This window comes from Ammospiza caudacuta, chromosome 5, assembly GCF_027887145.1.
Source record: "Ammospiza caudacuta isolate bAmmCau1 chromosome 5, bAmmCau1.pri, whole genome shotgun sequence".
Taxonomy (NCBI): domain Eukaryota; kingdom Metazoa; phylum Chordata; class Aves; order Passeriformes; family Passerellidae; genus Ammospiza; species Ammospiza caudacuta.
Window position 1 is genome coordinate 44,527,381 of NC_080597.1, and position 17,953 is coordinate 44,545,333.

Genomic DNA, 17,953 nt, shown 5'->3' on the forward strand with positions numbered 1-17,953 from the left:
AGTTCAGACAAATTAGAAAGGATTTTTTAAAAGAAAATGGCTTTTTTAAAATTATGTCAGTGGAGATTGATACAAAAGCTCTTTAATGATCCATAAACCTGTAAACTTGTACTGTCACACATGAGCTTTTTAAGTCAATCAGTTTCTTGAAGGCAGAAAGGTCCTATTTAATATGCTTTGTTTTCAGTCTTCTTTATGAAAAACATTACCCCCTGCCACACATTTTTAGAATATAAAATTGTAAATATATTTTACAAACACATCACACAAATTGTCTCCTCTCCCCTCTTCCCCCAAGCAATAAAATACTGCCAGTTGCTTTATATGCTCACCAGCAGCTGCATTGGTTTATTCTGGTATTCAAGTTGTTATTGGTAATTATTGTTATTGGTGAATATAAAGATACTGGATTTGTACATTTGTAGAGTCTCCATATCTAAGCAATCACCTTACAGAGTTGTTTCTGGTCAATTTAAACTGTTTAATGTATCCCTGTTGCTGTTTCAAATACATAAACAAGCTCACCTGCCCTGCACACACACGAGTAGCTCTGATTTCTATTTCAGCACTGCCAGAAAAGGTCAGAATGACATTACAGGCTGAATCATGTAAAAAAAAAAACAACAAAACAAAAACTCCAAGGTTCATGAGTCACTTAAATATGTATTTTTATTTGTAACAAATAAGTATTAAACTGTAAAGTATTTTTGTACAAATTTAATACTTTAATAGCATGATATTTATCGTCTATGTTATGTTTTTTGAAATTCAAACTGTTGCAAATATTTGTATGGAAAAACTGTATAAATTGAAATAAACAGTGATTTGAAGACATTAAAAATGAGGTAGAGTTTTTCTACTTCATATTTTTCCCATTTTTTTTTCCCACAGTTTTAGAAAAAAACCCCATTTTTATATTTGTGGTATACTTTTTCCTACCATATGTGAAAAAAAGTTGTTGAAGGTAAGCAGGTTGTCCACATTGTAGTACAATGTGTCTGATGTTTGATTGAACATTCAATTTATTAATTTCAAAACTGCAATGCAGCAAGTCCCAAAGCACACATGAGAAAGCTAAAAGTGGAATGTTATTTCAGCTCTGATTTGGAGTTTTGCTTTTCTTACCAAGATCATCATCAGCATAGAACTATTAGCTAAAGCAGCAATGGCAAGTTCTACATCATAGAAAAAGTTTTCTATGTCACTGATTGCAACTTTCTTGTTATGCCTATAACAAGACTAAAACCCATGATCCATCAAAGTTTCATGGCCACAAATCTGCCATCAGAAAAATCTAGACCCCTTTGTAAACTTTTTTTTTCTCAAGGAATCAATAGAATTGGCACATCAGTAAGAGCATCTCATCAATATCATATCATTTGGAGATGGATAAATCTTGGTATGGACAACTAGGAGTCTTTAAACCAAAATACATCCTTGTGTATTTTTTAAGGGAACATCTGGAACCTCAAAGACCTGTAAGTTCAGTCTTCAGCAAAATGAAAGAATTACATGATTTCTGATGACCAGTACACCAGTGAATCTATTAAAAATGGACACTGAAAATTTAAGAGGCTCAGCATAAAATAACCTGTTCTTCACAGAACATACAAAAGCAAGAAATCCTTTAAAAGGCACCTGAACATTCAGGATCTCCATCCCAAAAATCTTCAACAGGTTCAATAAAGGTTCATACCAAGACCAATTAATAATTGTCTGTTAGCTTTTGAAGAGTTTCCTGGGAATTTGCTGTCCCAATGAAAGATTCTTAAGTCTGGAAGATCCAAGTGGGGATTCTTCTACTGTTGTCTGTCAAAACAAAAAAAAAGTTACCCAAGCTTGAAACAGAACTAAAATATATTAGCTTCTTCAAAACAGGCACTTTCTCCATGAGCTCAGAAATTAGATGTAATGAAAAAAAAAGCATCTGTTATCAGGTTTGACTTAATACAAATCAATTTCAATTATTAAATTTTATATACATCTCTCACAGCACGTCACCTAAAAACTGACATTTGTGCACAAACCATAAGCTGATACAGGCTAAGCTGGCTAAGAGATCACTCTGAGATATAAGTTTTCTACTATTGACCTTTTTTTTCTGTATTAGCCATATATTACTCTGCAAAGACATCTGCCAAATTTGACTGCTTCATCAATTACTGGTCAACTTGAAAATTATTAAATAAATGTCAATCAAACAATCGTAACAGTGCCCTGGTGACTTGTGGTGGTGAAACAGAGTGCAAAAGTTTGAACTTTCTCAGTAAGGAGATACTCACCAGGGGTATTTCTGTAGCATCCTCAGGTGCAGGGATTTGTCTTTTACATGGACTTTGCTGCAGACTGCCCATCTTCTCTTTACTGAGAACTGATGACCCTTCCTGTATCATGATGTCACTCTGAAGTTCAGGTGGGTCAGGAGCACCTTGAGTAGCAGAAACAGACTGAGCCTCGAGCTCTTGATTTTGCCAGCACCTCTTCGGGGGAGAGGTCATTTGTTCGGGACAGTTGTTTGTTTCTGCAATTGCCTCTCTCAGAAACCTCTGCAAACGCGTTTTTCTGGCGATCTCCTTGCTCTTCACTGCTCTCCGCAGGTGCAGCTCCTCAGCCACGATGTAGACGCGGCAGCGCCCCCTGGTCACGGCCGTGTACACGTGCTGCCAGTGCTGCCGGCCCGCGTTGCCAACCACGTACACCACGGTCCTCTCCTCCGAGCCCTGCAACGCGGGAGAACTCTGATTCAAAGGCTGATCTTCAGGAAATAGTTTAAAAAATGATAGGAGTGAGGAAGTTGGAGGCAACTGGGGACACTCTCGAGGATATTTTCTATCCTGCATTCAAGGAATTCTAGTTTCAAGAAAAGTTTCTGATTCTTTCATGAGAGAATAGAGTGCATTAGCTCAGCTGACAGCTGCTGTGGTTTTACCTGGAATGTGTGAATAGTTCTGGCCCAGGCATGCCTGATGTGACACAGCTTCTTCAGTGCCGTGTAGTTCACAGTGAACGTGGAGCCGTCCGTGCTGCTGATGGTCAGCAGGCGCTGCTTATCAATTTCTACATCCTAAAGGAATAGCACAACACTCAGCAGTGAGCCTGGAGCGATGTCTGTACTTCCCTATTCTGGCCTGCCCCGAAATTACAACAGCTGCAAGGTCACCAGCTCAAAGTTTCAGAAGACACTAAACCCAATAAATTGCTGTCTTTCCCTGACCACCTTGAAGGAAAACAGTTTTCACTGTTCAGGGCCTATGCTAACTACTGATACTTTAACTGCTCAACTCACTGAACCCAGCAAAAAAAACCAGTTTTTTGTTGCTGTTACTTTTAGGCCAGCTTGGTTTTCTTCCGGGGAAAACTTCAGCTGTATCATTACTCTTTACTTCAGACCATGTTAAACATTATCTATTTCAATTACAGTACATGTGAGTAGTTACAGACTCTATCTACACTGAACACAATCACACCAAGTGAAACACATTGTAGCAAAAACCCAGAATAGAGGGTTTTTTACTTTTCTACGGTACCTTGCCTCTTCCATGCCTTTTAGACAACTGTTTAGCAGAATTAAGTATGCATTAGTATGCAAATTTTAAAAGTGTCAATTGTTTTGTTCTGGGGATTCAGCAAGCACTGAATCACTTCCCACCAGGTTTTCTTTGTGCAAGTTCTTGCTGCCAGGACTCACCTCTGTTATGAAAAATATATCTCCATTGCAGAGTCGTTTGCCCTCCTCATTAGACTCTGCAGTGAGTGGGGTTTCTCCACTTCTGCATTCCTGGCCATTAGAACCCTCTCTGACACCACAGGTGGCCAAGAGATCCTTGAGATAAACATTGCGTGTGCTGGCAATCTTGTCCCCAGTTTGAAACAGAAATCTGTTCTTATGGTCTCTAGGTCAGAGAACGAAAAAGGGGAAAAAGTATTTACAAAGTGTGCATTTACCATCTCTCAGTATTTTTTCTCTTTCCATTCTCTATACTTGACCCAGATTAAAAACTTCAATAATATTCAAAAGAGTTAAGGTAACACATTTGTGTCTTGAACTTTTGTAAAACAAATTGGTAAAAAAACAATAATATAAACCAGTAATACAGAGTAGCCCAAAATATTTCAGAATCTATTTAGAAATCATATAGTAGCAAAAAAAATTTAACCTTGAGGGTTTTTCATGTTGCTTTTATATGAACTTTGAATATTCAATAATAACTTAAAATCTCAGAATTCACATAATGAATTTAAATGAAAAACCATTTACCACTATTCAAAATGAAGAGCCCATCAAATAAAGTTTATTGTATGAATGATTTATAACATTATCAGATCTAGACATAACATTGGAATTTTTAAAATCTTATTTTATGGTGTTGGTCTGGTTATAACACTTTTAAAAACAAAATTAAATTGGTGACAGGACAAATGTGAAACACTGGCTTACCTGGTTAAATGACCTGAGTAGTGTTGGCAACAAAGTTCATTTATTAGATCACAATCTTGCCTAAATCATACAAAACAAGAACATGAACAGAGTCATTATATACAAAACATACAATTATAAGCAATGTCACATAAGCATTACCTTATAAATAATGGAAAAAGCCCTTTTTCTCTCTGATGCTCTTCCACCACCTATTAGAACAATTACTTATACAGAGTTTAGAAGACAGAGCAGTAAAGGAACAGTTTTGTCTGAATAGCACAGAAAGCTTTTGCACTGTACATCTAGATTAGCTAGATTGGGTTTTAAGATAAAGAAGAAAACTAAAGAAAAACTAAAACATGGACAGATTATTTTCTGTCTGTGGATATACTAAAAATAGCAATAAGATTTATTTGCGTTTTAAAGACTTGGAATTTTAACTTTTAAATGCAACTCAAGTACCTATAAATATCTTCTAGAAGAATCATACACAAAAATGACTAATAATAGTATTGTACCTGAATGCAGACTGGAGAAAAAAATTGATACCAGAGTTACTCAGCATTCACAAATCACTTATTAGCTCACTGGGAACCTGTAAACAGTGCATGATTTTTACGTCCTGAGAAAATGTTCTTCACAATTAAAGGTGGAGTTTTTTCTTAAGTACCCTTTTGTGCAGAACTCAAGATTATGGACTATTGGTGCTAGTGCACATTATGACTTTTATCCCTTCAGTGTTTCTGCAAAGCCATGCATACTATTCATGCTCCTGTGATTACTGACTTCCAGTCTTTCTCAAAGTGTGTTACAGCCCTACATCCCACCGTTCCTAGGTGATGAGTATTCCGAGTATCTAGCAGTTTTATGCTATTGCCACTAGTCTCTCCAACTCAACACACTCAGCTATTTTTAGATTGTGGCTGCTAGCAAGGATTTTTTCAATGTCTTCCTGCACACTCCATTACCTTCTGAAAGCAATGAATTGTGATTGTTTGGCATCCTCCAATCCTGGCCCTTTTTTAAGTAAAATCTTTATTGCAGTTTGTAAATCTGTTTTAAAAGACGTAAAAGGTAAGACATGAAAATATTCAGAATTTAAAAAAGAAAAATATAATTCAATATGAAATTGCCTTTGCTTATTTCTTGCTTTAATGACATCTCAACTTGTTTAAAACAAAACAAAGAAACAACCCCCCCTCCCAAAACTCTCACACAAAATGACACACCCCAAAAGAAACAGAAATACATCATAAAATAACCAAGAAAGCATCATGCAGTTAATCCACTATTAAAATCAGAGAAATAAGACAGATATGGAAAGAAACAAATTCTTATTTCTGCGTAAAACAACAGCTGCATGAAGCATATTTCATGCAAAGTAAGGTTTTGCTACAGCACATTGAAAAGGTAAAGATTAAATATTTTCAAGCCACAGACCTATACACTTGGATTTCACAGAAGAAATCTACCTTCAGTATTCTGCTTGCTGAGTATTTTACTAGAGTAAGATAAGGTGATAATGTTCATACTATTTTTTTTCTGCATTCCCCTTGAAGTGTTTTGATGCATATAAAAGAGAGGCCACTCAATCCACTTACACCAAATAAATGTCAAAAAACCCCACTAAACAATGGCTCTAGCCCTGACCCCAAAACATTTTAAGAGAAATACTGCCATCCCTTCTTAGAATTTTCCTAACTCAATTCTACAGCTGGGAGCACATTCCTGTCCAGCACACCACACTGTTAGAGTCACTTTTTACTCAAATGATTCACCTCTGAATCAATTCTGAAAATCTCTTAAGGTTTGACAGCTCCACTGCAATATAAAAAGACAACCCCGTTTGGTTACAGTGGTGGAAGCTGTCCCCCATTTCAAAGTCTCACTGGTGAGATGGAGCTCTACAGCCCATTCTTTGCACTTAGAGGTCTTGCTGTGTGTACTTACTTAGAAGGCAAAAGACAAACTATGAATGTAGCATTTAAATTTATGCCACAAACAAAGCCAATTAAAATTTTCCCAAAATTTTTGCTCCAGACAATAGTCTATGCTTTGGTACAAAGGGAAAATCAAGATCAGAAACTGACATACTCTCACAATTCCCGCCAGCAGGCAAAGCAATAAAAATAAATTTCTTCTCTGGGATTGGCATTGTCATTTCCTCATTCCAAGCAGAAACTTTCAGCACCTCATCAAATTCAGGAAGCTGCCGGTGAGAGATTCTGGAGCAGAGCATTGGAGGAAAAACAAAAAGTTATTTTCAGTTACAGAATTCCAGCATTTCATCATCTGCATCAGCCTGAAGTTCACCACCTAAAAATCTTTTGTCATCTACTCTATATTGCCTGAAAACTTTCCTCAGAGCATAACTTGATTTCACATTGAAAAAATTGGTAGTTTGTTCTCTAAACCCTCCATCACTGCAGCAGATACTTAGTATTACTCATACAGTTCTTCCCATGGGAGCAAAATGGAGTGAAACAGAAGTGTTATCAAAAAATAAGTAAGAATGTTTGTGAAACACTTAGTGGTTCTGGACATCTTGCAAATGTTCAGAATATTCTTAAATTCAAATAATATCAAAACCTAGATTTTCTTCTTAGAGGTTTAAAAAAGAAATCAAGCACTGATAGGATAATTTCCAAAACAAAAGTAATGCAAATGCTGGAAACATTTAGACTCTTTAGCTATTGAAGAAAAAAAAAATACAAACAACCTGTGATGTAATGGCCCTTGACATCTAAAGTCTCCAAGCAATTCAGTCTGTTTTAGTTGTTGTCATACTTACCAGCAATGTCTTTAAAACTTCATTTTTAGAGGAGCAATTGTCAGCCATATTAGAAGGCATAAAGTCAGTTGTGCATTTACAAATCATTTGAAAGCAGAGAGTATCTGACAGCATAATAGTGAAACACATCCCATAAAATTCAAGAGCATTCCAACACACACTTTTTTTGTCCAATATATATGTCTGAAAAAATCTGTAGAGTTTTGTTGTTGTTGTTTTTGGAGGGTTGTTTGTTTTTAAAACCAATGTTATGGATTTGGACTAAAAAAACTAACAGAAGCAATAGTACAGAGTCAAATCTGGATGCAGGGCTATTTGCATGGAAAAGGCCAGGCAAGAATTACAAGGATTCTTCACACACACATCAGGATATCCTACCTTGATGCATTGTCTACAATTAGTTGTGATTCAGCTCTGTGGTTAGTTCGCAGTTCCACAGAAAAGCCTCTTGATTTTAGACCCTCAAAGATATCAGCTAACATGTTTCCTGGGTCTATGCTTGGCAGCTGTCTAGTGTCACCTAAACAGAATGCATGTTAGTCTTTGTGAGAAGGAATAACATATCAGCTGAAAACTGTCCTTAAAAAAATGAATACTTGTATGAACAAATACTCACATGTCTACATAGTAACATCCATCCTGAATGCAATTCACACGAAATCAAACTTTCAAGAATCTAAGAAACTTTGGGAATAAGGCTGTAGTGTAGTTTTCTTATACTCCTCACCCAGTAATGCTTTACTAGCAAGTGCAAATCCTTCTGCCTGATCTGCACTGACAGTGATCACATCTTACTCAAACCCACTTTGAAAGCTATGTATTTAAAAACAAATGCCATAAATAGCATGTCAAAAATGAAACCTCTAAGAAAGCATAAAAAATTGACTTTACATTTCTTTGCTTTCCTTTTTAAATTAAAACAAGATGATCCTAGCATTAAGAATGACATGAAAACTCCCTTCTAACATACAATTCATATGCTAACAACAGCTCCTTCACATTTAAGGAAATCAGAAAAGTTTTCCGTTTGCAAGATGTAATAACCTACCACATGGAAGTCAGAATAAGACAAAACACTGCTAAAACAGATAATGGAGATACTGATACTTTCATACTGACATTTGGGAAATTGTCTACCTCATTTGACCTTAAGAAATAGCAGAAGTATCCAAGTACAGAACAATGTAACATTTTAAGAGACTCAGTGCAAGCTCTGATACTTACACTGTATATTGGGCATTATGAAACATTGTACAATGCTAAATTTGCTGTTTCACTTACCTAGAATAATAAGCTTAGCAAGCTGAGCATGCTCACACAAGAGTTTCAAAACTAAACTAAGAATGCGTACAGACACCAAACTTCCTTCATCCACAATGAGAACCGTAACTGAAGAAAATTTCCACGGCTGTTCTTGGTCACTCCGCCTCCACGACTTAAAACTACAGATAATCTAGAAACAAATAAAGCAAGCTCTGACACTAATCAACTCTAAGCTATGTCATATAAGTACAGTGTGGTATCATCTGATGTATGTAGAGCTATTATCCAAAATTCTGAACTTACACCTGTAAAGACCCAGAAGACTCAACCATTTTGTCTTATTTTCTTCCTCAGTGAACGCATTTCTAGCTGAGATTAGCAACACTGACTTACATAAAAGCATAATCTTTTTTCCTGCAGAAATTGTTAAACACACTAGGTCAGCGATTAGGTTGCTCAGTAACAGAATACCTCCTACTACAACCTGCTGTCATTAATAATACCCAAAATTGCACGGGGAAGGGGAACAGGCAACTAACTATCCAGCCCCCAAAGATAAAATAAACCAACAGTACTTCTTATGTTATTATAATTTCTATTTATATGGGTTACTATGTAACTCCAATGTCTTCTTGGCACTGTTGCTACCTAGAACAAGACAGACTTGGCCTAAGTTTATTAACAAAGTTTGCTTTCTACATTTTTCTAAAAAAAATTCCACAATACCTAACATTAATTAAGGAAACACTGTGCAAATGAGATTTCTCTCATTATTCAGCTCCAGGCTACTGATGTTTTCATGTATGTGCTGCTATGATTGCTAGGCAACAGGATCCTAGAAAACAGCTCTACCACCTAGAAATCATTTTTGTCTTCATTAAACTAAAATGCGGAACTGAGAAGCTGAAAAAACCAGATGCCCTAGAGTAGCACAAGTTTCAGATGTATATAAATAGTAAAGAAACCAAAGTTAGAAAATAATGTATTTCAAGTGACTGATTTATGATTCCCCCAAAACATAATACTGATTTTCAGATGCTGATAAGCTGTACCCAAGCATTAACATTAATAACACTAATAGGCTACACATTTTTTTAAGGGAAGTCCTATAACAAGCTGCTTTTCTTTTCTAAAACAAGAATGAACAGTGTCAAAATATGTTTCAGAACCCAATTAAAAAAAAAATAAAACAAACAAGAAACAAAACCCAAAACAAACAAACCTTACCTGATGCAGTGTATATGCAGGAAGCTGCGTTTTTTCTCTCAAAAGACTTGTTGCCCTCCCTGTAGGTGCAGTGAATAGTACATTCAAGTATTTTTTTGCATACATATTCTCTGGTTCCCAGCAGTGATCAAATGTATTCCATTCCTCAGATGCATCCAAGTCTCCTTCAAAGACCTTGGAAGCAGCTTCCACTTCTTTTTCCATTTGCTTTAAGTGACGAAAAAGGCAGCTAACTATTGTACTCTTTCCACAGCCTCCTTTCCCACTTATGATTGTGACAGGATTAGAACAAATTTTTTCTACAGCAATCACCTGATCTTTGTCTACCTCTGCTTTACTTTGGATACCAGACATAGAGCCCACCTCCTTTTCGGGAAAGTGATTTTCACCATTATGACTGTCTGGATTATTTTCCTCTATTTCATGTGCCTGGGTAACATTCATTTTGTTATCTACAGTTTCTCCTGGTGCCTCAGAAATGCTAAGTATCTTTCTGACATCCACATCTAGTTTCCATGTGTGTTTTGCCAGAAGGTCACCTACATACATTGCAATGTCTTTTTCAGATTTGTAAAGATGAGGCAGAAACACCAGCTTTTTCTCTCGTATCACTACATTCTGATCTTTCAAAAACTCAAGAGATTGCCAAACATGCTCGATGGACATGTGTTTGGATAGCAAACGAGCTAATTCATCTTGATCTTCATATGTGTGTCCCATTTGTCTGCAGCGTGTCTTGAGCTGATCATACAGAATTAATGCATTCTTCTGCAAGACAGGAATCTTCCAGAGGAGATGTTCACACTGACAGAAGGCAGCCCACGTTGCCTCACAGTAAGGAATGTTCAACTCCTTATACATAATCTTCTCCCCAAAAAGAGTAAAAGCAAACATAGATTTATTTCAGAAGATAACAACATTCCTCCTAGTAAACACAAATTGCAATTCAGAAGGTGGAAGTTTGCAAAAATTTGCATATTTTTCATAAAGTAAAATACTTAAAAGTATGCTGGAATAAGTCCTCTTACGTACCCATCTGTATGAAACAGAAACTTTAAAAATAAAAAACCTGGCAAAGAAATTGGGTACTAGGGAAGAACTCATGCACACCAAATACAACATTTTCATGTAAACGTACACAAACTGTAGAAACAGTGCACAGGAAAGCCAGTAGCCAGAATACTGTTCCTAATTCTGAACGTGTTCAAGAAATATGCCACCTCTACAGACACTACCACAAAATAGTGAAAGATCGAGATGTGCAAAACAGATGAACTACTGAGAGCAAGAAAAATTAATTGTACTTGCTCAGTTGTAAGAGAAAAAGCTAAAGAGAGTCTTCAAGCAATAAAAAACTGTAGTGAGAATGCAGGTCCTTGAAGCAAGAGAGCAGCAAGTCCATATTGCATAAGGAACAGTCAAACTGGACATCAGGAAAATCTTTTCAAAGGAAATTACGTGAAACACTGGAATATATTGCCTACCCGGCTGAATCTCTGAAATTAGATTAAGGCAAGTCAGAACCTCCATCAGTAAAGCACTGGAGGCCTAAAGAAGGAAAATCAACCACATTTGTGAACACCTAATGCTCTCATGTAAGGTCCAGGACTGCTAAGGTGAGGTGCAGCAGCAAAGCTCACAGCAAGCGCAGCAAAGGAAAACAGGAAGGTAAGCAGCCACTGCAAATTCCATTGCAAAAAACAAACTCCTGGACCAGATGACCTCTTACAGAGAAACTTATCAACCTTACTATGAAAGCATAGATTTTGTTCTAGATATCAGGAACAAAAGTCTCACTTACCAGTATAAAATTGAAGAGAACAGTTGAGGATTTTAAATTTGCTAACTTTTGGCCCAATTACCTCAAGCGCTTTATTTTCTGTCTCTTGTAGAAAATACTAAACAAATGGTTGTAACAAAACTACTTTCTAAAATCTTCTGAGATTAATTAATTCTAGACCAAAGGGAAAAACAAAACCGTTGCTAAAACTGAGATCTGTACATCATCCATTTCCAAATAAGCTACGCTCAGCCCCTACAAACGCCCATTCAATCAAGTGAACCCAGCTAAAACAGTACTGCAGTCTAAAGCACCTCAAATGCAGCACACACCATATTTTTACCATACATAACATTACTTACCCTGCTGAATCCAAGTTTCCATGGCTCATCCTTTAGTATCTCATCCAGTTTTGTTCCCATCTCATCAGCCACCTCCTCATCATCCACATCAGCCTCTCCTTCCCAACATATCTTATCTAACAGACCACAAAAGTGGCGTGGCAGAAGAACTGGCAAGAACTCCAGTATCCTTGGAAAGGCCAGAGCTCCCAATACCGCCTTTCCTGCAACTGCACACACCATAAACACAGGAATTTTTATGTCATGTACAAAGACTGTTGCAAAGAAATTTACACTGACTCTGGCTTCATCCTTCTGCTTTCATTATATCCAAGACATTACAAATTCCTCTCATTTTCTTAGCTTTCATAACACTTTTCAATTTTTTTTAAAGTCTGTTTTCCCTGAACTGCCTTAAGAAAAAAGAAAAAAACAAGGTAAACAGATGACATAAAATCAGCAACTAAATGTATTCACTTGGAAAATATGTACCATTCACTTGGTTTAAACTGCATACTCAACAGCATTTTGTAGAAAGTCAGTTCAGACCTCACTATGCCTGCCTCTTACCTAGAAGTAATTTTCATACAGATGTACAGAAGAACATTTCAAATTCAAAATATAAAAAAAAGGCTTCTATATTTGTAGTATCAGATCATTAGAGGAATTTACCAAAAAAGTGCTCTCCACTAGCTTTCCCAATGACCCCAAAATTAAGCTATCACTTTCCCTATTTACATCAGTCATGGGCTAAGAGTGAGGAATAATGAAACTGATTTGCTCTATATTTTGCTTTAAAAAGGTAATTTCAGAAGAAAGAAAAACAAATTTAAACAGAAAGTGAGACTTTCAGAATCTTTAGCTCTCAGAAAAAAATAGGCTATTTTTAATTAAGTGTTAAGGAAAAGTTAACCACTAATTTTTCTCAAATACTTTTTCTGATCACTGTCTTATCCTCATAAAGCCAGACCTTTTCCCTTTTAAGCAAGTACTTTATTTACACATAAATCATCAATACACACTATTTCCACACACAAAAAAATACCATGAAGGCTTGAAGAACAAACTACTTAAGCCCCTAACAATTAACGACAACTAAAAGAATTTACAATACTAACAGTAGCAACTGGGGTAGGGGGAGGGTCCATACTGCTCAACGATAAAGATTAACACTTAAAACGTAGCAAATTAACTTAAGCTAGATACTAGGAAAAAATCACCAACTACAAGAAAGGTGAAGAGCAGGCACACTGTGCAATCTTTTCTATCATTACAAAATGAGAACAAAAAGCCTGAAAGCCTACAGAACACTCTCCTCCTCTTACCAATGGGATCTGAAGTACAGGCAGTTCAAGTCTAGCAGAGGCCCTGAATTATGCTGTTACACACAGTTTGACATCCAAAAGTGATGTCACCTCCATCATCTGACCTGACACTGCCCAGTAAGCAGGTACTGGAAAACTCTGTTTGCTTACACCTAACAGCAGGTAGACCCAACCTGTGTGTACAGGTCATGGAAACAGACCATCAGAGCAAACCAGAGCTCTAACTGAGGCCACACCTCAGACACGCCAGCTTTCTCATATTTCAGTGTTTTGCCTCAGACCAGCTGTCTGGTCCCACAGAGTGAATGCCCTTTATGGACTGGAGTACCTCAGGAATGCAGGTGGAACACCTTGTTTGGGTTTCATCCAGCAGGGATACTCAGTCAGTACTCTCAGAGATTGCACCACAGCGGGGACAAGGGGGATGTCAGCTTCAAAAGCACTCTCCTGATCCAATCTCTAACACTCACACTCATGCAATCACACCAACATTGCCCACAACAGTACCCTCAGCAGTCTGAAGTGGAGACACTCCAATGCTTCCACAGTCTGCTCCCAGCCATACCAATTTGCTGACAGTGGGATCCAAACACACCTAGATAGACTATTTAGTGCAGTTGGTTAGGACTACACTGAACTCCTTCACTGATCCCTGTACTACAGAGAAGCACCTATACTACTTCTGAACATGTGCCAGCCCTAAAAAGCCATCACCACCGTGCCTAAGTAGTGATGAACCCATTTTTCAATAAGCCTTGTTATAGCTGAATAAACTACAGGAAGCACCAGTGTCCTTGCATGCTAGAATCACAGAAGCATAGAATAGTTTGGGTTGGACCTTAAAAATCAACTAGTTCCAAACCCCTGCCACTGGCAGGGACACCTTCCAGGAGACCAGGCTGCTCAGAGCCCCATCCAACCTGGCATTAAGCACTTCCAGTGATGGGGAATCCCTAGCACATACAATTCTTGGCCTACAGAATTCAGCAAAGTCCTTCTGTATGCCTATCTTTAACTGATAAATTGTCTTGCTGTCCTGATATATTTTAAAATAAAAAAATCATTTGAATACACATTTCAAATGAATACATGTTAGTTTGAATGCTGTGTAAGAGAGAAAACTCCTTAGAATTTAAAACAATTGGAACAGTACAGGATATACCTACGTGATTTTGAAACATAATGGAAGATGTTGTAATCCTTGGTATCTCTTTTGATCCCTCTTGGCTGTAGCTGTGAAACTTGGAACTGTTTCAGTTTTTCTTCGAGGTTGCTAAAACTCAGCACAGACTCCATAGGGAGCCAAGCAAAAAATTTTTCTTTCCAATCTGCAGGAACACAACACTCCTCAAGAAAGAGTGAAAATACTTGTCGGTTGTTTTCTTCTACATCAGTCTGCAGAAAATACGATGGATATCCTTGCACAAAGTACTTCGACCCCATTTTTTTAGCTTTAACATTAACTTTCCACCAAGGGCCAACTAATGGAAAACGTCCAACCACTTCATACTCCTTTTTGGAGCCACATTCCTGTATAATAACTGAATCATTAAAAAAAAAAAAAACAAATCCAGTGTTACTTGGCAGTCATAAAAATTAAAACTTTGTGTTGATTAAGAGTATTGTTGGTTCAATACTTTTTTTTGGTCTTTTCTGTAAGTTACAGTAGTAATAGTAAAGCAGGGGTTTCCATAAACTCCTGATGCCTGTCTCTCCACTAATATTTAAAAAAGAAAGTGAAACCAAACTCAGAAACAAGCACTAAAACTTCTTCTCTAAGCATGAGGAATAAATCTTGCCTATGAATTTATTACACTAATGAAATACACATGGTATAATATTATGGCTTACTATTTATTCCACCTCAAGTTTATAGCTGAATTTGAAACAGTTTTATCACAAAGCATTCTATCACAATGCCTACATAATCTTCAGATACGTTTGTATACCAAATATTTCCCATGACTGGAACCACCAAAATTATAACTAATTAATATATTTAATTCTTAACATTTTGTACGACCTGGTTTGCCTTCTCTTTGCCTTCAAAAAAAATAAAAAATACACCATTCCCTGATCGGCAACTGGGGACCAACTGCTATGACCAGAACAAAGTGGGCACCTATGTTCGGCAGGCCCTCTTCCTCACCAGGACATCTCTTAGGTCTGTAATAACTTACTCGTTTCTTCCTGGTTATTTAGCTCAGTTTAGGCATTTTAACAACAACTTGCAGATAAAATACTTTTTAGGCAGAGGTTGCTCCAACTTCACCTACTTTTCCAAGCTCTAAACAGAAAGTTGGAAGTCATTAACGTCAAGTATCAACACGCTCGTATGCCATAAAAGAAAAAAAGTGCATGCTTTGTGTAGAGTTAATTTGAATGGGAAACCTTATATTTTCTTACTGCTGCAATCCTGTGCCCGTGGAAAAGCAGAGATCACGCTTCCCTCGCACTACCTATTCACCGCCTATTTCGGTTCCCAGTCCCTTCGCGTGTGATCAATTCCGGCAGTGAGGCAGGGCCGAGCCAGGACCGTCCCCAGGCGCACAGCGCCGCGCCCGGGCGGGCGGGCCGGGGCCGGGGCCGGGGCCGGGGCTGCCTCCCCCGCCGCCATTCATGCGGCGCCGGCCCCGCTCGCCTCCCCGCGCCCTGCCCGGAGCCCCGAGCACCGCGCAGGGAGGGCACCGCGGCCCTGCCCGCCCGGCCCGGCCAGGCCTGGTCCGCTCCTGCCGCCCCTCACTGGCCCGGCCCGCTCCCGCCGCCCCTCACCGGCGCGGCGCGGGGGCAGCGCGGCCGGCAGCTCCGTGCCGGCGGCCTCCAGGAGCGCATCCTCCGCCAACAGCTCCTCGAAGTCCTCGTCGCTTTCCTCATCGTCGTCCGCCGCCTCCCAGCGCGGCAGCGGCCGCAGGTGCCCCCAGAGCTCCAGGAGCGCGCCCCGCAGGCCGCCGGCCTCCGCCATGCCGGCCCCGGCGCCGGTCTGCCCGCCCCCGCGCAAGGGCGGGACGGAGCGCCCGGGTCGGGACAGTCCGCAGCGACGAGTCAATTTTTTTTTTTTTTTTTTAACCCTTTGGGACATAATTCTCTGTGTTTACATGACCCCTATCACAAAACTATCACAAAACATCGCACTTCCAGTCTATCAGATTATGTTTCGCCCACGTGCCCCCAGAGTAGTTTAATGTTGTGTGTAACTGGCAAACTCTTCTCCCGAAGGCCCTCATTGAAAACCACCTTTCCTTCCCTGCACTGGAACCCTGGCAGTTGCTGCTTAGTCTTCACTTTTGCTCAACACCGGATCCTTGCCTTTTCTGAAACCTTATGACAGTTCATTGATGCAATACCAAGCTTTCTCATGTTCAGTATTAAACTCTCACTGAAGACCCCAGAAATCCTGCTGTTCAGACATGAAAGCAAGTCTTTCTACAACCTGTTTTAAACAGATTTTCACTCATTAGTAGTTAGCAGGTGTGAAAAATGCATGTATTTTATGATTGGCCTTTCGCAAATATTAAAATGAATATTATATGTGTTGTGTTAGAAAGTAATGCTGTATTAATTCTCTTAAGTACTGTGTTAAATATGGTTTTAGGTTATAAAAATTGTTAAAATAGAAACTATGCTATGTAAGATGCTTTGTTTAACAGAAAGGGCTTGCAGCGAGATAGCAGCCACAGGACACCTAAATCTTTCAGAGAAAGGGAATTTATTGCCTTCTTATCAGAAGAAACTAACTTCTTCCCGCCTTGGAGGCACTGTTAGGATTAGAAGGAAGAAGCTGACGATGACCAGACAGAATCCTGTGTTTGAATGGAATTTATGCATCATGTGAAGTGTATGAACATGCAACGGGCTATTGTTCTTAAGGGTTAATCCTTTGTTAACAGGGGTCCTTTTTTGGGCTCATGATGCCCAGAAAGAGGTACCTGGACATCCATAACTCTTTACTTTTATTGTCTCATATTGTCTTAATTCAATTTGTCCAAATTGTTATTACTGTAATTGTGTTACTATTTTTTTAACCATTTTATTACTATTAAACTTTTAAAAATTTTAAAAACAAGTGATTGGCATTTTTCACAGGTTAATATTTGCCATGTTGTTACATAGCTTTATTTTTTCAGCAAAATTTCGTAGTTGTATTTTTGCATGTTCACGCTGCTAGCAAGCATATGTTTTCATCAATTAATTAAATTTTGTAAGATTTCTTTTTCTAAAAGGAAAAAAATTTTGCTGACTCCTGCATTTTGATCTACCCTGTCTTTATTTTTCTAAACTATTTTCTTCCAACTTCTTTGTTTTGTTCTATATTTTCACACAGTACACTGGAGGCCTCTGTGGATGTCTCACTGCTGTACCAGAGTACTGGCAAGCAAATTAAAGGAGACACAAAAGCAGCAGGTGCTGGCGCATTATTCAGATTGAGATTAAATAACTGGGTGGTTTCACACCCCAAAAGACCAAAATGCAACACAGAAATGCCCCCAGTGCTACACTAAATAGAATGCAGCAAATAATTTGCCCAGCTTCTGAGAAGCTGTCAGCTGCACAGACCTACCCTGCAGAACAGTAGCATAGGTTGTTTGTATGTGTGTTTAGAACAAGTGATGTATAATAAAATAGATCAACATACAACAATTACTTTTGGTCTAACCTGAAAGAAACACAATTCTTTTCCACATTGTTTCATGACTCCTTCCCACGCATGATCCAGGAGGCCTTCCACCCACAGGACTACCCTACAAAGAATGTCCCCCTCTTTGCCACCTTCCTCCTTACAAAATTGATGGGCCTTCAGCTCTCTCA

At 38.5% G+C, this 17,953-nt stretch overlaps 1 protein-coding gene across 2 annotated transcripts; it reads right to left on the minus strand.

The window, feature by feature from the left end:
- Positions 1 to 109: 109 nt before the first annotated feature.
- HELB (DNA helicase B) lies at positions 110 to 16,115 on the minus strand. 2 transcript variants are annotated; one of them, XM_058805004.1, is made up of 13 exons: positions 15,920 to 16,115; positions 14,314 to 14,688; positions 11,844 to 12,052; positions 9,702 to 10,565; positions 8,493 to 8,664; positions 7,590 to 7,731; positions 6,515 to 6,645; positions 5,389 to 5,473; positions 4,439 to 4,498; positions 3,689 to 3,893; positions 2,930 to 3,064; positions 2,283 to 2,720; positions 110 to 1,809 (listed from the first exon to the last, which is right to left on the minus strand). In XM_058805004.1, the coding sequence occupies exons 1-13, from the start codon at positions 16,107 to 16,109 to the stop codon at positions 1,720 to 1,722; spliced, it is 3,096 nt and encodes a 1,031-aa protein (XP_058660987.1). In that variant the 5' UTR covers positions 16,110 to 16,115; the 3' UTR covers positions 110 to 1,719. The 2 variants fall into 2 exon arrangements, with proteins under 2 accessions (XP_058660987.1, XP_058660988.1); XM_058805005.1 differs by lacking the exon at positions 15,920 to 16,115 and adding an exon at positions 15,554 to 15,611 and having other exon boundaries at positions 111 to 1,809.
- Between the last annotated feature and the right edge of the window lie 1,838 nt (positions 16,116 to 17,953).

Bases quoted from the DNA above. Each gene is read 5' to 3' on its own strand.
- HELB (XM_058805004.1), bottom strand. From the start codon at position 16,109: ATGGCGGAGGCCGGCGGCCTGCGGGGCGCGCTCCTGGAGCTCTGGGGG. The intron at 14,689-15,919 runs GTGAGGGGCGGC...TTAATGATTCAG, and splicing joins GCTGCCCCCGCGCCGCGCCG to TTATTATACAGGAATGTGGC. The intron at 3,894-4,438 runs GTAAGCCAGTGT...TCTCTGACCTAG, and splicing joins TACTCAGGTCATTTAACCAG to AGACCATAAGAACAGATTTC.